Raw genomic sequence first — 20,075 nt, 5'->3', positions numbered from 1 at the left:
ATAATTGCATAAATAATGCATAATAGTTCATGTAAAATTTTACTGTTTTATATATTAATATGTACCTAATAAATCATATGCATTAATATACTCTTATTAATTAAATCGTTTTCAAAGAGAATCAACACATTTAACGATTTCAAGTGAACTATACCGTAGAGTAATAATTATGATAAATAGTCGACAATTACAATTATTTCTATTAATCTTAAAACGACATAGAATTACTTTGACGTGTAATTATCTCAGTAATTAGATACTATAACCAAATACTTTTCAACGAATGTTCTTTATAGAATATTTTAATATGCGTACATAACAATAAATTAAGTACAACTTTTTAAAATGTATAAATTTGAAATTTGGAAAGCATACAACAATATTTTATTCGTCGATATAGTACAAAATATGAAAAACAAGGGAATTTTCGTTACGATATTTAACCTTCTTGCTACCTCGCCCAAAATAAACAATTTATATGTATATAATTTCGTATTGTATAACTTCCGGGAAATTGACTTCTTTTCGCTTTTGGTTTTAATCCATCAATTTCATGAACGCCATAAACCGGTAAATTCATTGTTGTACGATTCTAGTGTCATACTAATGTATACATTGTAGTAATAGACATTAGACAATCTGACAATAGTAATAATGGTAGTTAGTATAGATACCATTAACTTTCCTAAAAGAGTTAATTATATATGTAGTTGCCGTTGCTACCTACGAAGGAAACGTAATTTACTACGGCTGACGGCAGATGCGACCAGTGTAAAATATAGTATATTATACTCCCATTGTCCAAGGAGATTATACAATTGATAACGCGTATTCTAGCCCAAATCCAAATTTCACCTTAATCTGATTACGAGTAAAACTGAAAACTTTTGTTTTTAATTTTTCCTTACAGCTATTTATTTCAGTAGTATTTTTCAATTTATTGTAAAGTTATAATCTATAATTTATATTGCTGTAGTAGATGTGTAATTTAATTTTTTTTTTTACAATTTCAAGCCAGTACATTTGCAAACTCGGTAACTGTCGTCCGGGTAGATGTAATTAGATCTAGGTATGTAGTTTATTGTTACACATAGTCATTTATGAAATTGTATTCACTCAATAATAGATAATTTGTTCTGATTTATACTACAGAATTTACACGATTGATACTAATAGCTTGCTTAAAATTATGTGTTTATAAATATAAAAATAATATAAGAAAAAATTAAAAATTCCTTATAATGTTAAAAATTAGCTTTCTCTTTATCGTTATTGATAATACATTAATAATATTTTACATCAACAAATTACTATAGTTTTTTTTAAACTAATAAATAACTATGCATTTTTTTCATAGCAATAGCGCATATAAAGTTAATAATTGATTTATTAATTATTGAACTTTTTCAAGTAGTAATGTTTGTATAATATATATTAAATATTTTTTTTGTTTCTAAATATTTAATAGTTTTCATTTTTAATATAGGATCTCTACAATTTGGATTTATTTGTTATGATATTAAAGCAAAATGAATTACTTATTGTATCCATAATATTTTCATAATTTTATATAGTGTCTTTATAGTAGCAAGTTATTGTATTTTTTCCCTAGTTTTTCAATAATGTCATTCTTAGTTAATTTATACGTTTTTAATCAACATTATTTAAATACTAGCTATTACTTGTCAAAAATGATTGCAAGAAATTAAGTCTTATTTCTAATCGCCATTTTAATTTTTCAAAATTAATATTTGTTTATTTATTATTTGTTTGTTTATATGCTTTAGCCCAATGATAAATGATTACAATGATATACAGTAAAATTAATAAATTACAACATTGTAATTTGTAATTTACAACATTTTTTGTATCATCCATAATTTATTAATTCAAATTAATATGAATTTTAATATAAATTAAATTTAGAAACCCCATCATTATAGCAGTGTTTTGAATGAAATGAATATCAGGTAAATATTAAATAATTATGTGCATATTAACGAAACATCGAACAGCTGACTGTAGTAATCTGTCAATAATTATTACTCACGAACAAATGTAAACATTTAAAACGGCTTCGAATAGTATTCAATAAACTTTCTGTCCACTTATATTCAAGGTTTAGATTGTTGTGTCTCCTAGATTTAACTGGGCTTTGCAGGCAGAACTTCATACATATAAGGCAAATTAATATGTTATGTAGATTTACTTAAATGTTAAATAGATAAATATATTATACAGTTATTGTTATGCATTAACGGTAACATATCTAGACAAACATAATATACTTATAACATATGAATATGTTTGTGTTTAACCATAATACATTTTTTTAATTTTGTTTTTTAGAAAATGTATGGATTCATTCATTTTAATGTCAAAATTAGATCAAAATAATTTCTCAAGCAATTTTCAGTAACAATTACAACAGTTCTACGAGCTATGGGGTCCTTGCAATACAGTTCTAAGGTAAGTTACTTATTAACATAAGTATACTTTTGTAAATGTAAATCTCAGGAATGGTCTTAAAAACTTTCTAGATTTCTATTTTATTTAAAGTTTTACAATTAACATAGTTTTTTTTTTTATCGTAATGAAAGTCCTTGGTTACTGAGGTCATTGACCAATAGGTTTTTGCATTATAGTATAATTATATTATGTCATTGTAGAATCTTTTTTAAATTAATTTTCAAATGTTATAACATTAACACATCAATGTCAAACACAACACATTTTTTACTTATTCCATAAACTTTGTAACGTAAGGCTTTAATATAAACTTTACACATTTCTCCTAATCTCATGTATATATTACTAGTTTAAATGAATTAAGTTTACTTATCAAGTAATTATTGGCAAAATATGTCTCTTCCTAGTAATCTCTTTCTATATATCTATTTTTTAAAGTTTAAACTGTTTAATTTATTCAGAATACATAATATGTTATTATTTAATTGTTACAGAAACATAAATAAATTAGTCAATTTTCAGACATCACTTAAAATGACTGAACATTTTGGATTAAACCGTAACTCCGAGGCAAGATCATCAGGAAGTAGCATCATCAGTAGTGGAAGTACACGTGTGTCGACAATACCGGTCACATCAATCGAAGATGGAAAATCTAGATTTCCAAAACTAGAAGAGTGTGCACATTTTCATTATGAATACGTTGAGCTTGGGCCTCTCAAAGTTTGTATATTCTTACAACAAGTTATTTAAAATATGTTTTCTTATAGATATTAAACTTTTTATGTCTTTTCAGCTTGAATTAATTGAAGAAGATGAACAAAAATTTGCAAATATAGATAACGATTGCTGGTTTACAATAAAAGTTGAATCACAAAACACTGTGTGGGTTTTAAGGCGATCATATGAAAATTCAAAAACTCTAGACCACCAGTTGCATAAATGTGTTTATGATAGAAAATTTAGTCTGCTTCCTGAACTTCTAGCTATACCTTGTGATTGTGAAAACCCAAACGTATGTAGTACATAATTAACAAATTTAATTTATATAATTTTTAATAAAAGGTGATAAATTTTAAAACAAAAATGTAATTTTAGGAATTTGTAAAAAATTTGATAAGTAAATATTGTTCAAGACTATCTCAAATAGCCGTGGGTAGCTTGATCAACTGTGGACCTATACTGAGTTGGTTAGAATTAGACAATCGTGGACATCATTTATTGGTAGCTGATGGAGATCATTGTGCGATAAATACTCCCGCTGTTGCTGCCGCCTATTCTGTGAGGAAGTACACAGCAAATGCTTCTGACGAACTATCATTTGAAGTAACTATTATTATTAAGGTTGAAAAATATAAGAAATAGTAATAACAAAGTATAAGGGTGTAGGCCACCTGTACATATCCTCACTCAAACTTTATGTGTACTATCATAAATTATATACTATCTAACATGATTTCGGTTATGAGTCATGCTGATTTATTGTATACTTTTTTAATTCTAGATTGGTGATATTATTTCAGTCATTGATATGCCATCACCGGAAGAAAGTATTTGGTGGAGAGGAAAACATGGTTTTTTAGTAGGATTTTTTCCTTCAAATTATGTTGTTGTAATTACAGATAAAGTCCCCAGAAATCTATATATTAATCCTCAAATGCAAATGGCTCTTTCTGAACCAACAAAGCCTGTTTTAAGGTATAATTTCTCACTGATTATTTATTTGGTCAAGTTATTGAAGGATTTATTTTTAAAATATTATGCTTTTACTTTTGATAATTTGTTTAATAAAAACATTACTCATAGCAATACACTTATAAAATATCAATATTTTGATAGAATTTAAATTGTATTGCTTTCTCTATCGATGGCATGTGATAAGCTACATAAGTGTTGCCCTTAACAGTGAAAGTTGTACATTCTAACCTAGTTTTTAAGTAATCCCGTTTTTATTTTGTTCTGGTAAAAAGTAATTTCGAAATAAATTAATGAAAGCATACATCCCTTTATACATTTTATTAGGGTTTTATTATTATTATTTATACATTTTAATATATATATATATATATATATATACACACACTCACACGCCTGTACGTCTATGTATATAAATTATTATTTATAGGTATATCGGTGTGTATATTATTTCATAAATAACTCAGGGTTATCCGACACTAAGTATTATATTAGGATGTTTTTTGTTTTAAATGTGTTGTTCCATTGTATCTTATAAATCTTAGCTATGCAAAAATATAGATAATTATATTACAAAACTACCAATTATTATAAATAATTTTCATCAAAGTTTAATTTTTAACTACATGCCAACAAAATTAACATTTTATTATTTTTACCATATTTAATTAACTTTTTAAATTTTAATTCAAGGATTTTTCTATAGCTTAAACATCAGATATTTAATGATAATAATGCTACTTAAAACTAAACATATTGTTATTACTTGTTTCCAAGTCTAACTTTAAACTTGTTTATAGAAAACATGGAAAACTTATATCTTTTTTTCGATCATTCATATTGTCAAGGCCTACTCGGAGAACATTAAAACAGTCGGGGATTTTAAAAGAAAGAGTTTTTGGATGTGATTTGGGAGAACATTTGTTAAACTCTGGAAGAGACCGTTAGTGATACATTTTATTATAAAACTATATAATGTATTAATTATATGTGTATATATATATTGATAATACGATTTGTGTTATTTTTTAGTCCCAGATGTATTAACTAGTTGTGCAGAATTCATTGAGAAGTTTGGGATTGTTGATGGCATTTACAGACTTTCTGGTGTTACATCAAATATCCAAAGATTAAGGTAATTTTAAGTTTAGTAAAACTGTGTTTTGAAGTATTCAAATTTTATTAAAATATTTTTTTATTGACATTGTTATAAAATTATATAAAATGTGCTCACATTCCCTGTAAATTAGGTCGACCTTTGATGAAGATAAAGTTCCTGAATTATGGGATGATGAGTCAATAAGACAAGATATACATAGTGTTGCATCACTTTTAAAATTATATTTTAGAGAATTGCCAAATCCATTGTGCACTTACCAATTATATGATTCATTTGTAAATGCTGTACAATCAGTTCCTGAAAAAACTACTGAAGATAAATTACGTCTCATGCGAGAAACCGTACAAAAATTACCACCTCCTCATTTTAGGTAAAATTTTAATATAATTTAAATTTATTGAAAAATGTTTTATTTAAATTATAAAAATACATAGTTGTATTAAAAATCTATTTAAAATAATTTGGACTTATATATTTAAGCTGCGAAATAAAAAATACCATTGTGTATTTAAAATATGTATTAAAAAATTTCCCAATACTACTTGGTATATTATTAGTATTATAATAATAAATAATAGTATATTATATAAACAGGGATTGAATACTTTTTTGAGCCAGTATTTACACTATTTGTAATAACTACAATAAACGTTGACATTTATAATATATTTTTAAAAAAAAATCATTATAACTAATATGTATAAATTAATTGAATCATACAAAGTTAAATAATTTTTTTGAAATAATTTTTCTGTAGAACATTGGAATACTTAATGAAGCATTTATCTCGAGTGGCTGCTCTTGGAGAACAAACTGGAATGACGGCTAGAAACGTTGCTATTGTTTGGGCTCCAAATTTATTACGCAGTAAACAGTTGGAAACTGGCAGTGGTGTTGCTGCCTTACACGGTGTTGGTATTCAAGCAGTAGTTACAGAGTTTTTGATTCGATATACAGAATACATTTTTAGTCTTACATGTAATGTTGGAGCGGGTTTACCTCCCAAACAAGGTAAATTTAGTTTTAAGTATACAAAATGGATTGAACATAAGTTCAGTATTTATTTAAAAGAGTAATGTGATTGTAGGTACTCCCAAGAGATCTAGACCAAAATCGTTAGCAATTTCTACACATACCAAACTTTTGACTCTTGAGGAAGCTCAAAATCGCGTTAAAAAATCTGATACTAATTACATAGAAGTTGGTTAGTTTATTATGGTTCTATAAATGTATTTTTTATTTGTTAATATTGATGTGAAAATTATTTTTGCATTTGTAATTTTTTAACTGTATTAATATATTTTAGGTGGCGGTCCTTCTTGCCTCCCTGAAAAATATCATACAGTCATAGATTTACCATCAAAACGATGCACTACTAGTAAAAGACGTTCGCCATTAAGATGGAAATCATTTTTCACTCGCGGTGGCAGTAGTGTTTCACTTGGAGCTGTACCATTCCGTAAAAAATCTGAACCGAACTTGACACCATTTAAAACCATGGTAGAATTTTTGTAATTTTACTTAAATAATTATTAAAAAATTAAAAAAAAAATTAATTGTTTTATTTTTATTATTAATTATTCAGAAATCAAAAGATCGCATGTGCAAGACAATGGTAGGCGATTTGGATGTTCAAGACTCTCCTAAGTCTTTCAAGTTATCCGGTGAAACAATGTCATTGAAAGAAATTAAAGGAATGTCGCCGTGTTCTCCTCCTCGGCTTTGTGGTCCTGTTACATTAGGTCATAATCGTTCAGTATCACATGATTCATACTTTGACCAACTTGCCGATCAAGAAGATTTAGATGTTTCGCCTGTTCCTCGTCCAAGCCAAGAAGGTAAATTACTTATTGCCAAAACCGGCTTATAAAATATCAAGGCTATGAGCAACTGTGGGGCCTCTTTCTATAATTATTAGAGAAACAATAATTAGTGTAATTCCAAAGGTAGGAAGTATGTTCACTAAAGTAGAATTATTCTTGCAAGTAAAACAGTTTTCAATAGTATTATGACAAAAAAAAAAGTTTATATAAAAAAGTGTGCTAAAGTTGATAATCAAAGGTGAGTAATGAACAATTTCCATATATTCAACACTGTACAACAAAATTTCACCTTTGATTTGAGAAAAAACCAAAATATATATAATTTAGAGATTTTTTTTTTTTTGCTGAGTAAACAACTAACAAAACAATTTGTAATTTTGTTTTATGTTTAAAAAAGCTACAAATGCATATTAAGTCTGAGACAATTTTCTAATTAAGAAAATTAACAATTTGTACGACCATTAATGCTAGTTAAGACTTTGTCAGATATTACAATGGCATTGTATTTTGCAGAATTAAGTGACTTGCAAGTAAACTTTGACTTGGACGAATCTGACATGAGAGTTTTTTCCGATGAAGACACTACCCATATATTTAGTAATCGATCCAGCATGGACAATATTCAAATTTTTAATAGTAACACTGTAAGTTAATAACAAAAATGAGTGGATTATTACAGTGGTGTATTGTATACAATATGTGTACACACAGCGTATACCTTTACGCCTTAACCACTGTAATGTTATTAGTAAATAATATTATGTAAACAATTGAATGACTATCCTATATTGTGATTTTAGCTTAACAATAGTAGTAAACGTCTTCCAATATTAGCACCTACTGAGGATTCACTTAGTGCAGATCCATCACCGAAGAAAAAAAAGATAACAGATTCAAATAAGAGCGATTCAAAAAAAAATAGATTATCATACTTAGAAGAGCGCTTTGCTTCGCCTGACATTCGATTTATTGATAGCCAATCTCCAGAACATGTAATTATTTTTTAAGTATTTTATAAAAGAAGTTATACTATTACATTTTTTTTTTGCTATAGATGACTGTTTTGGTTGATGTACACAATAGCTGTGACGAAATCATGGCCGATATTGAAAGTAATGAAATTGATAATGGGTCAGTGTCTACTATTACCACACCAACAATCTCATATCATCCATTATCAGAAGATAGTTGTAGCGAACGAAACTTAACACCAAGTTTTTGCAATTTCGAATCTTCTGAACAACTGACAAAAAATCTCTTAAACACTCCTCGAAATCGTCTTAGTTACCAAGGTGACTTGCACAACAAACGACTATCTACTGATCGGCGTAGTTTTCAAGAAATAAAGTATGGAAATTCGTTAGATTATAAAGCTAGCAAAGACGGACAGCACGAATCTCGTATTAAGAAAGATATAGACGACTTATTTAAGTCTAACAATTCTATGGTTGTTGAATCATCTAAAAACTTAGACAAACCACTATATGAAATAATAATGGGAAATAACTATGAGCGCTTGGGAGATAATAATTCAATATTTAACCAAGACGATTTGAGCAGTGAAGAAAAAATTCCTTTGAACAAACAATTCAGTTCAGTCAATTCGATTGAAAACTTAAATTTCGAACAAGAAAAAACAGTTGAAAATATACACTATGAAACGTTAGTTACTACTAGTCCAGAATCTTGTAATTCTAGTCATCACGAGATGTCTATTTCACCAGAAGTATGAACTACTGATTATATAATTTTATAACTAAAGTTTTTATACTATTATGAACTGTTTTCTTTTATTTGTTTCTCCCCTACAAGGAACCTAAGGAATTTGACAAATCTCAACATAACGACAATTCAAAGGTTATGCATGAACAAATGGTTTCAAATAATAACTTTGATGCCATATCGCCCTCCTACGAAGATACAGAAATGTTGATTCAGGACACACCCAGAACCCTTGAACAATCGGACGCAGTAAATAAAGAATTGAATGAAATGTATATTATTGAGGGGTTTAGTGGAGGTGGAGGTATTGCGGATAACAACACTGATATTACGTGTTTGGAATCTAGTCGACGTAAATTTGAGTGCGAAATCGGAAGAAATATTGTACACGACAGACGCATGAGAAAAGAATTGATGGAAAACTCTAGTACTACTGGTAAGTAGTATACGGTTAAAAATAAATTAATACTTTTAACTTAACACACAATTATTTGATGCTTATGCTTTAATGTGGCCGCACTGGTGCAATTAGTGGGTAAATTGATATGTTTATAAGTCAAATGTGGTACGGTTTGGTATAAAATACCCTATGACCCTAGTTATAATAAGTGTAGTTTATATTACTATTATTTTTTCTTATTAGTTGGTCTTTTACAAGGACTCTAAAAAAAATATTTGCTTTGAATTGTAACTTATGAGTAACCTACTGGTATTTGTATGTTTTGAATACTCATTCAATATTATTGAACATTTATATCAGATAGGTGAATGAGAACTCCCATATTTGTAATGATTATTAGATAATCTTCAAATTAATTATTATTAAATTAAAAATGACATAATAACATTAAACTTATAATTAAAAATACAAATTTAGAAGAAAAAACTCGAGTCTTCGGGTCACGCTGCCGCCCTCCTTAACCACTTGCCTTCTTTATCATCTTCGCACTTCTAGCAGAGTCTGTAAAAACCTAGAATATGCTATTGATTATTCTTTTCTACTTGCTTTACACACTGTCCGTGCGTACTGGGGACAGTGAGCCAAAAGGCAAGAGACCAGCCAAGTCACGACAAATCATTGTGTATGATTGATAAATCTTACCTAAACGTGATGTAACCCTAACCTAACTTATGAATTTTATGACAGACTTTCACATTGTTTTTTGGCGAGTTGGTCATTGTAAAAGTAAACTCTATGCTAAAATGCAAATATAGTAATTAATTTAAATTTATTATAAACTGTATGTTTAGGAAATAAAGAAAATCTGACAAATGTAAAAGAGCTGTTAAATAAATTTGACACTAATAAATCAAATAAGAGTTGTCCAACATGGATGAAAAACCGTCGTCTACGAAATAATTGCCAAAACATTAATGCTACAGTTTCATTAGACGCATTTAATTTCCCTTTAGATGTTCAGAACCTAGAACGAGTTCGAACGTCACCAAATCTCATAAGCCTAGAATCTGGCTGTCAAAAATCTGATTCTTCTTGTGACATGGAAGCTACCCGTCGAGAGCGTATAGAACGATATAAAGAAGAACGTCGTTTAGCTCTCCGAGAACGTTTTAAAGCGGCTGAAAGCACTAGTTACGACGATGAAGACATTAAAAGATTAAGAGCAAAATCGTTGAAATCTCCGGAAGAAAGTTCTGACAATAAATTTAGTAAATCTTTCAATACACAACAAAAAAGACTAGGTCGGTTTATTTCTTGTTATGATGAACGTGAGAAGTTGACAAGTAATGTTGAACTAGCAGACTGGCATACACGCAGTTTAGAGCGTAAGAAAAATTATCGAGAAGAAACTATAGGTTTAGTTGCTTCACGAGTAAATCAGTTGATTGGAAGTACTAAGTCGTCTGACAATAATGATAACCAAAATTCCCTTAAAACTGTTGTGGAGAAACCATTGTTCAGGTAATTATAAATTATAAGTAATTATATATTACTTATGAGGTCAGGTCACAATAGGGGGGGGGGGTCACTGAATTTTATGAAACTTAATCAGCTTAATATAAACTAATAATAAAATTACCCATATTTTAACAGTAAAGAAAATTGCTATTATTTTATTAAAAATTGGCAGTTGTAGCGTACTACAAAATATTCTTTACTTTACAATAATACAAAAATCATCTAAATAGGATCAAATAGTCAAGATCGCTATTCCCTCAAAGGGATTTTTAATCAAACTTTCACTGTAAAAATAAACTAATTGGCATAATCGGGGCGGTGTGGCGCAGTGGACACCTCAGCTGCCGCATGGCACTTGAGGTTAAGCTGTGGTCATTGCTGCTTGAACCCGGATAGGTGACCACCTGGATTTTTAGCGGCGACCCACACCATCAACCCCCGATAAGCATGGCAGAAATGCCATGCGTCCTCAGGCGACCGAACTGGCATAAGTTAGCTATAGCCCTCCCGGTCAAAAAAGCCATACGATTATTTTTTTTATAATTGGCATAGTAGAACCTACTAGAATATTTAAAATGAAATATTTTTGACTATCTTTTATCTCTTAATAATTAGTCAGTACTATGCCATAAATTAAGTTACAAAAATGTTTGTTTAAAAAAAGTGCATGTCAACCTGTAAAACATTTATTTTTTCTATTTAAAGCGGGACTTATTTGACTTTAAATTTTTGGGTTTTTTCGGTTTTAATGGGTGTTATTTTTTGGTGAAAATTAATAAGTTTTCAACCCTTATTTGGTCGATTAGGATCTAATGGAATTATTTGAAGGGGCCCCTGTAGTGACCAACAAACAATTGTTTGTGTAAATGTTTGATAATCTATAAAAAAAAAGTAATAAAAACATTCACTCCTTAGCTATAAAAACAGACAAATATAGATTTTTTTATTTTTACATCTACATATTATTTGGCTCTCAGAAGCCAAACCGATTAACTACCCTTTTTTTTTTTTTGAGAAATCCAACTATGCTATTATTTGCAAAAAAAAAGAAAAAGGTAGTTAATCGGTTTGGTTTCTGAGCGCCTCATTTATGCATATGTATATGAGCACACTTATGTGCCCCAATACCTATGGATATGCTTTTTAATATTTCATTTCTAATTCTTTACTCCCCATCAAATAAGCAGAGTTCATTTATAGGATGGCAAGCATAAAGTAGAAACAACATTTGTTTCACCGGCAACCCGACCCGGTTTCTTTATAATTTACTCTATCATATAAATTAAAAGTTCAATACGACTTTAATTAATACTCTTTTTTTTCTTCTTACAGCTCAGTTCGACAGAGAGCACATAGTGCTAGTGGTATATCAACTCAATTTTGTATTAAAGATATGGCTGCGTTATTTGAACAAAAACATTAGCGTTTGTTACTAATTAATTTTTTTTTTTACATTTTTATATAGTAATATATTAATAAGTTTCAGTATGATATGTGATATATATTATTAAATACAATTTTATTAAACTAAAAACAGTATTAACTCTATAGTCTAGTTTATTAAAATATATGAATACAATTTTTTTTTTAAAAACGTGACAATTAAAATAAAAACCATTAAGGCAGTGTAATCTCAAAACAGAATAATTTAAACAAGTGTTATATTGTAAGGTATTATATATAAATACACATTATATTATTAAAATTTTATATCACATTTAATTTTAATTTTATGTTAATTTGTTTATAAACTTACTAATTCTGTGATACAACTAAAGTAGTCTGTATATCAGACTTAATAAGCTATTTAAATAATATTTACTTATTACATTTTGTAAATTAAAGACAAATTTAGTGAAACCAAACATTTTCTTTTAATTTTCTTTACAATTGTCTTTACAGTTTGATTTTTATCAAATTCTATACAAGTTTGATATGACATTCTTTTTGTTAATATTTGTTTAATTCAATGATAAAATGTTTGTTACAAGTAACTATTTTTGTTATTTTATTTTTGTTTTTTTTTATACATTTTGTTTTTTTTAATTTTAACGTTATTGCAATAAAATACTTATTTAAAAATAAATTAACTTTTAATTTGGCCAAAGAGTATTTTGTAGTCGATTATAAATAATATACTATTTTGACATAAGACAAACTCTCAGAAACTCACCAGAGTCAATAAAATATTTTACTATTATATAGTATTAATAATAATAATAATATGAATAGTTAAATTAAGATTATGACATTTTTTTTGTACATCTTCTATCTTATGTTTTATTTTTTTTATTTTTTTTTTAACCAAAGTATTTCATTAATGGTTTATTGCTATTATTAATTTTAATTTATATTCCTTTTCATTATAATATAATAATTATTATTTTATTATCATAATATTAATTATGCTGTGTAATAGTGTGTTCATTATTAAATATTATGATGTTTTTGTTTTTATAAACTACCATGACTACTGAGGAAAAAAATTGCCAGTTTTATATTATTATTTAACTTAATTTAGTTCTAATATTTTATTTATGTACATAATTTGACAAATAAATACTTTTGAAATATTTATATATATGTACACTCACTAATTTTTATTATTAGTAAAGAATGTCTACAACACAAACTATTAAGTAAAAATATTAGAAATTTTAATTTTTCTCAGCTTAGCAAATTAAAGTACTAATTTGCTAATTTTATTTTTTTTTTTCTTTAAATGTTGGAATTGAATGTTATCCATTTGTTACACAATTAATGTTTACTAACATGTTTATTTGTAAAATGTAACTTTGAAATATTACCATTTAGTGTTACATTAAAACAATTATTAGTATTTCGGATACCAAAAGGTAGCAAAAAGTAAATAAGTATGTGCTTCTTATTAGATATTATATTAATTTTCATTATCAAGTATTGTAAATGGAAAATAAGGCTTCTAGCTTAATGAATTAACAGAACTTTTTATTTAGCCTTATACTATTTGTTATACAGCTTTATGCACAATGATAAGTAATAATGTAGTATAAAACATATTATTAAGATTTTATTTATAATTTTATTTTATACATTATATATGTACTAAAATGATTAACAAGTGTAATGCTAATGTTATTATGTTTTATTTTATTAATTAAATAACAAGTTAATACAATTATTTAATTTACATTTTAATACTTGCTACTCAAAAATATAATAGAATAAAAATAAAATTGTTAAATACCAACATATTTAAAAGTTGTACATTTTAATAGTGACCTACTAAGTATTAAAAAATACTTGAAGAGAGGAGTGCTATATTACTCTTTTTGCCCTCTGTAAATGGGTGGATATGCCACTGCAATACAATACTATAATTCAAAAATAAATAAGTCATAACCTCACAAAATGTTGTAATAAAATATACATACTAGACTCGGTGTTGGGCGTAATCGTAATCATAATTACGATTACCTATAATCATAATCATAATTACAATTACGATTATAATCATAGAATTTTTAAAGTGTGATTCCGATTACGATTATAATCACAGGCCCCAGAGATATGATTACGATTACGATTGTAATCACAGCCCGGAGATATGATTACGATTACGATTACACTTATGATTATGATAACAATTACATTCATAATCCCGGATTTGATTATGATTACACTCGTAATCACAGAAAAAAGTATAAATACAGCCGTAATCACAGAAAATAGTTGTGATTTTTTGGTGAAATCACAGGGTAAATCTGTGATTACGGCATTAAATAGTTATTCAAGTTATATTTTAGGGCTTTTTTTTTGTCACAATACTATATCCTTAAAACTCGATCTCAATAATTTTAATAGAACTATTATGCTCTTTTTTTAAAAATGTATTAATATAAAAAAAAAAAACGTAAAATTTGAATTTGGCGCTATTTTTTCTAGAATCGGTTTTGGCTACACTGACCCGTTTTGTTTGATTCTTCCATGAAAAGCATTCGCCATATTATTATTTGTTATACTTTTTGATTACATTTTTTATTTTTCCATTGAAATAAAATTTATATGTCGGCGAATATGGTCGAGTAAGTAGTGTCTACACTCTACCTGCTGCCGTCTGTGGACTGTGAGTAATTATTTTTTATTAGTAGCAATTACATTACATAGGTAGATTGGTAAAGGTTTTGAGTGTATTTTATAATCGCGAGTTGTGACTTGCGATCCCAGTAGTTTTGTTGCCCTTTGGATATTCCGTTGAATCTCGGTAGGTTTTTCAGATTGTTTGACATTGTTCTTTTCTTTGCTATCGGCAACACCTTTTCATACAAATACAATAATAATATATTGTTGTTTCAATAGTGTATTAGTGCCATATATGTGTGGTAGTAAACAAATCAACGAATTTAATAAATCGTAAGTAATCATAATAATATAAAGTGTGGTAATTGTACAATGGTTTGTTCTAATAACACTGTTAAATATCCAGTGAGAAATGTCAAGAAGCAAGAGCCGTAGTCGTTCTAAGAGCAGAAGTCGCAGCCATTCGCGCAGTCGTAGGGCATCACGCAGCTATTCTCGAAGCCGTTCGGGATCAAGTCGCAGCCGAAGTCGTAGCAGAAGCAAGACGCCAGTCGATAAACATCGTCTCCACGTCAGAGACATAGGTAATAATATTGTAGACATACCTTTCCAAATTCAGGTACAATAAATATTCATTACGAATTTATAAATTATATAATATTTAACATAGGACTTAAATTATGAATTTTGGTATGTATAAAATTGTGTGAATTATTGTATAATATAAGACCTTGAAAATACTCAACCTAACTTATCAAATCTACATAATGATGAGTATTATATAATCATATATTAAGTGTTGCAAACTATACAAATATCTTTTTAATTCATAAAAAGATTCATAAAGTTTTTTCTACAATATTTTAACTATTGTTAGTTTGCAATGGTAAGAGATAGTCAAATTTGTTTTAAGCTTTTTTTTATTAAGTTAGATACAGAAAACAACACATGGTACAAATTCCACATTTGATACATTGTTTATCATTTATATTATACTATTAACATTAATACGCCCATTTATTTTCAATTATTATTAAAAACTGAAAAAGTGCCTTTTAAGTCGTATTAATTATCTTTTTAATGAATTTCATAAAACTTATAATAGGAACCATTTGTTTAAATAACAATCCAAGTGTATACTTATTTTATTAAAACATTCAATCTTATAAGTTATAACTAATATTAAAATTTTCCATCCCTCTCATTCCATTCATTAAATTATTTATCATATTAATAAAATAGCATTATGCAAAGTACAAAGGTTTTAAAAAAAACTATTGTCTGAATTTAGTATACAAAAGTACAACTCATTGATACCATCTTTTATGTTCTAAAAATATACTTCCTATGTTATGGTAGTTGAACGCTACCATGATACGTTTTAACAATTTGTATGTATATATTTTTTAAATGTAAATTTTAACACTACTATAAATTAAAATAAGTATTCTAAAAATATGCATTACGTTTCATGTGTTACACATTTGTTAGCTAAACGATTTTCGTGAATCATGCTCTAAACAAATCAAATGTGTAATGGTTGTTTTCTGCATAACACCATTCAATTTATCTTCCAGTTTGTTAATGATGGTGTGTTGATTCACTGAATGTAGGAAGCAGCATAACAAGACGTGATATCGAAAAAGAATTTGAGCGGTACGGCACATTGCTTGAAGTATGGATGTCCAGAACCAGACCAAGTTTTGCATTTGTCGTATACAAGAGGGATAAAGATGCAACAGAAGCACAAAAACGTACAAACGGAATGTAAGCCATAATTGTTATAATATATATTATCATAAAATTAAATATTATATAAAATCAAATTTTATAATTCTCTTCTTATTTAGGGAGTTGTATGGAAGTTTTTTAACTGTAAGTTTTGCAAAAACACGTGGGCTTAGTCGGAAATCATCAAGAAACAACAGTTACCGCGATTCTCTTAGATGCTACTCTTGTAACAGAGTTGGTCACTTTTCACGCTCCTGTAAAGAAGTTAACTATGGTTACAGGCGTTAAGGTAATGTCAACTTAAATGAAGTATTTAAAACATTGGTATTTTTTTTTTCGACATGTAATTTTAATATTATTTTTTTTAGTTGTCATTGTACTTTTAAAAAATAATACTAGTTTAAGTAGTGAAATATGAGAAATTATAATAAGAACTAAAATCGAACTATAAATTTAAATATTGTTTACGGCTTGCGAAATCATAACAATCTTTATATACTGTGCTATGACTTAATAAAGCTTAATTTGTTATTTTATATTATTAGGTCCTAAAATGTTAAATATATAAGTATACAGTAGAGATACAATTGTTATTATCTTGCTTAAATGCACATCCTACATAGCTAGGTGGGAAAAGAAAAAGATTTTTTTGTACTTTAACTGTTTTAAAATTATGCTTTAAAAGTGATGTGAAATTTAATTGTTCATTCACAATAAAGCACAAAAGCACTGACATACCTTTAAATTTAAATTCAATTAACTTTGTACTTTTAGATATTTAACATTTTAACTTATGATATTTCTTTTATAAAATACTTGTTTTAGCATTTGGTGTTGGTATTTTCAAGAAATAGTTATGCATGCATTATTTGGTTATAACTTATTATAGGTAAACATTTGTATCGATTCAACGTGCTATTGAAGTTATGCAATACAAGTAATGTGATTTTTTTTCAAGAAACAATAAGCATATTCTTCTTTAGTGCTTTTTTCAATGAAGAACTTATAAAGAATTATTAAGTAAACGTAAACAAATTTAAATAATTTCATTTTATTGGCAAACAGGTTTTCGATCCTTTTTAAATATGACTTAATGATGTTTTGGCATGAAATTGAATTTTTTTAAATATGTATAAAGGTTTTGAAAGTATTTCAACAATTTCAATTGTGTTTAACATTTTGTGAATATTTAAACGTTTTCTGTATAGAAATTAAATAATTCGAAAATATAATATTTGTATGTATTGGGCAGCTAAGGAACAATACGAGTGGAAATAGTAGTCTGTTAAATTTTAAGGAACAAGAAGAAAATATTTAATAAAGCCGAGAAATTTTAACATTTGAATTTAGTGTACACGAGAATAGAGAAATTGATAAAAGATGGAGTAGGATACAGTACGGTGGGATGAGATAAAAAAATTATATGTTTAAGGTGCAAATGTGGAGCTGTTAAAGCAAATTAAAATAATATAAAATAACTAATTGTCAATCGATGAATAAAATAAGTTATAAACGAATGGAGTTTTTTAAAAAAGAAGGTTAAGACGTACAAGAAAAATTATTAGTTAGTATAAAGTTAAAATATAATTCTTAAAATATAGGTTTGGAGATGTGGCAATAAATGTGAAAGGAACCCAGAGTACATTTTCTTGTCAAGGGCTTCTTGACCAGGAGAGAATTTTCTAATTTTTGAAGATCTATAAAAATAAACTGACTGATTTTAGTACTTCAATATTATAGTTTTATATTATTGAAGTTTTTTATTTAGCAAAAATATTTTTGAATATTAGTGTTGCCATTAAAAACGCTTATTGTAGACTGGATTGCTGATAATGCTATTCTTGTTTATAAATATTTTTATTTTAATAGAAATTTACTAAAATAATTAAAAAATATAATGCGTACGATTTTAGATAACATTTATAGTAAATTTATAAATAGAATAATTTTTTCTTCCTAGTCTTTTTTTACCTTAATTTCTCAACTACTCCTTACCTAGTCATAATCCATCCATCAATATAATTTAGTTCCGTTATTCTTTTATATCTCTTACACAATATCCAACACTCACTTTCATATATCGGTGCCGGCCTTGCTTTAGTTAAATTAAAATAACAATCATATAAAAAAATAATGTACTCTTTCAGTGGAAGGGGTAAAATAAATTTTGTAGATCCCTACGACTACTGTTATTTACCACGCACTATTATACCACATGTTTTCTTCTAATATTTTTCGAATTTGTTAAAAAAAATGTATATATATTTAGTTTATGTAAGTGGGCTTAAATTATTTTTACCTTATAGTTTACAGTAAATTTACTAATAAATTACATATCAAATAATTTATTATTTAGTTAATGGTATAAGTTTCTAAATGTATTTTTTAACTTGATAAACTACATTTTAGAAAATAATAAATTCAATGATATTCGGTTTTTCATTTTTAAGCAATTAAAATTTTGTTAGGTTTAGTTTTGATCAAAGCATTTTTATTGCAACATACAAAATATATTGTTTATTTATCAGTGGTGTATAGTCGTAGGATATATTATACTCTGTGTACCCATCTCCAACTTTTCTGTGTACCCACAAATAGGGTACACAATTTTTTGTAATAACTACATTCCTACAGAGAAAAGTTGAAGGTGGTACACACCCATGTATACTTTTCTATTAGGAAATAGTACTAAATTCGAATAAAATGTAAATATATTGTTTGTACAAGTTTATTTGGATATAATTCAATTCTTCATTACGCTCTAATAATACATCTATTTATTATATATTTGATATTCTTCTATTTTTTTTTCTTTTGGCTTTGTTAAGATATAATACACATATAATAACCTTTATATACAATTACATTTATTTTAAAATTTTAAGTTGACTTATAAAACTAATTGAAAATTTGTTTCTTCTTTTTTTAAGTATAAAAACATTTTAAATTACATACATATTTCCCCTTTTGTATTTTTTAGTTGAACTAATATAATTATAAAATAGTGTGAATTTTATATTCATATAGGAGGAATGTGAGTGTTATGGTTATATGAACTTAATTGTGGCGTCATTTTCCAATGTTGATGATGATGCCAGTATTGTTGATATTGATGATGTTGGTTTTGATGGTGATCATGACATCTGTGTGTTCCTCATTGTTGGTACAACATGATGGTGTGGTAGATTTTTAAACAGGGCAATTTCATCGAACACTGTCCGATTTGACAAAACTATAAATTGGTAGGTATAAGGTGTGTATTTAATCTGTGAAATGGAAAAAAACTAGGTTGTATTAATTTTTAACTTAATTTAATTAATATTTCCGTTGCCTTTATTGAATATTAAATATATATATATATATATACCTTTTTGAGGTTGAAATCTTTTTAAAAAATTAATTAATGCATGCAACTTATTAAGCCCCATAAGTTCAAACTGATTATGTGTAGAAAATGGTTTACCTATAATTGTAAATAAGAAAAAACAAGTATATATATTTATAAAATATACATTGCCTGTGTGTATGATGATTATGT

The 20,075-nt window shown here is 27.1% G+C and overlaps 1 protein-coding gene across 3 annotated transcripts; it reads left to right on the top strand.

Moving 5' to 3' along the window:
• Nucleotides 1-870: 870 nt before the first annotated feature.
• LOC126834716 (GTPase-activating protein CdGAPr) lies at nt 871-12,424 on the top strand. 3 transcript variants are annotated; one of them, XM_050566843.1, is made up of 19 exons: nt 871-1,069; nt 2,350-2,469; nt 2,992-3,192; nt 3,266-3,484; nt 3,568-3,795; nt 3,974-4,167; nt 4,965-5,107; nt 5,197-5,299; nt 5,415-5,654; nt 6,042-6,295; nt 6,372-6,488; nt 6,591-6,784; nt 6,870-7,122; nt 7,621-7,751; nt 7,908-8,099; nt 8,162-8,833; nt 8,920-9,265; nt 10,243-10,750; nt 12,080-12,424. In XM_050566843.1, exons 2-19 carry the CDS (start codon nt 2,443-2,445, stop codon nt 12,168-12,170), a joined length of 4,113 nt encoding a protein of 1,370 aa, XP_050422800.1. In that variant the 5' UTR covers nt 871-1,069; nt 2,350-2,442; the 3' UTR covers nt 12,171-12,424. The 3 variants fall into 3 exon arrangements, with proteins under 3 accessions (XP_050422800.1, XP_050422798.1, XP_050422799.1); XM_050566841.1 differs by having other exon boundaries at nt 10,081-10,750; XM_050566842.1 differs by lacking the exon at nt 871-1,069 and having other exon boundaries at nt 2,355-2,469; nt 2,964-3,192; nt 10,081-10,750; nt 12,080-12,423.
• The last annotated feature ends 7,651 nt before the right edge of the window (nt 12,425-20,075 follow it).

This window comes from Adelges cooleyi, unplaced genomic scaffold (genome assembly GCF_023614345.1).
Source record: "Adelges cooleyi isolate 19-005CV unplaced genomic scaffold, UGA_ACOO_1.1 ACOO_flye_CR_arks_rails_tigmint_CR_PRNA_21, whole genome shotgun sequence".
In the NCBI taxonomy this organism is placed as follows: domain Eukaryota; kingdom Metazoa; phylum Arthropoda; class Insecta; order Hemiptera; family Adelgidae; genus Adelges; species Adelges cooleyi.
The sequence above is the reverse complement of the archived record's forward strand: the minus strand, read 5'-3'. Positions and strand labels throughout refer to the sequence as shown.

Bases quoted from the DNA above. Each gene is read 5' to 3' on its own strand.
- LOC126834716 (XM_050566841.1), top strand. From the start codon at position 2,443: ATGGGGTCCTTGCAATACAGTTCTAAG. The intron at 5,300-5,414 runs GTAATTTTAAGT...CCTGTAAATTAG, and splicing joins TCAAATATCCAAAGATTAAG to GTCGACCTTTGATGAAGATA. The intron at 10,751-12,079 runs GTAATTATAAAT...TTCTTCTTACAG, and splicing joins GTGGAGAAACCATTGTTCAG to CTCAGTTCGACAGAGAGCAC.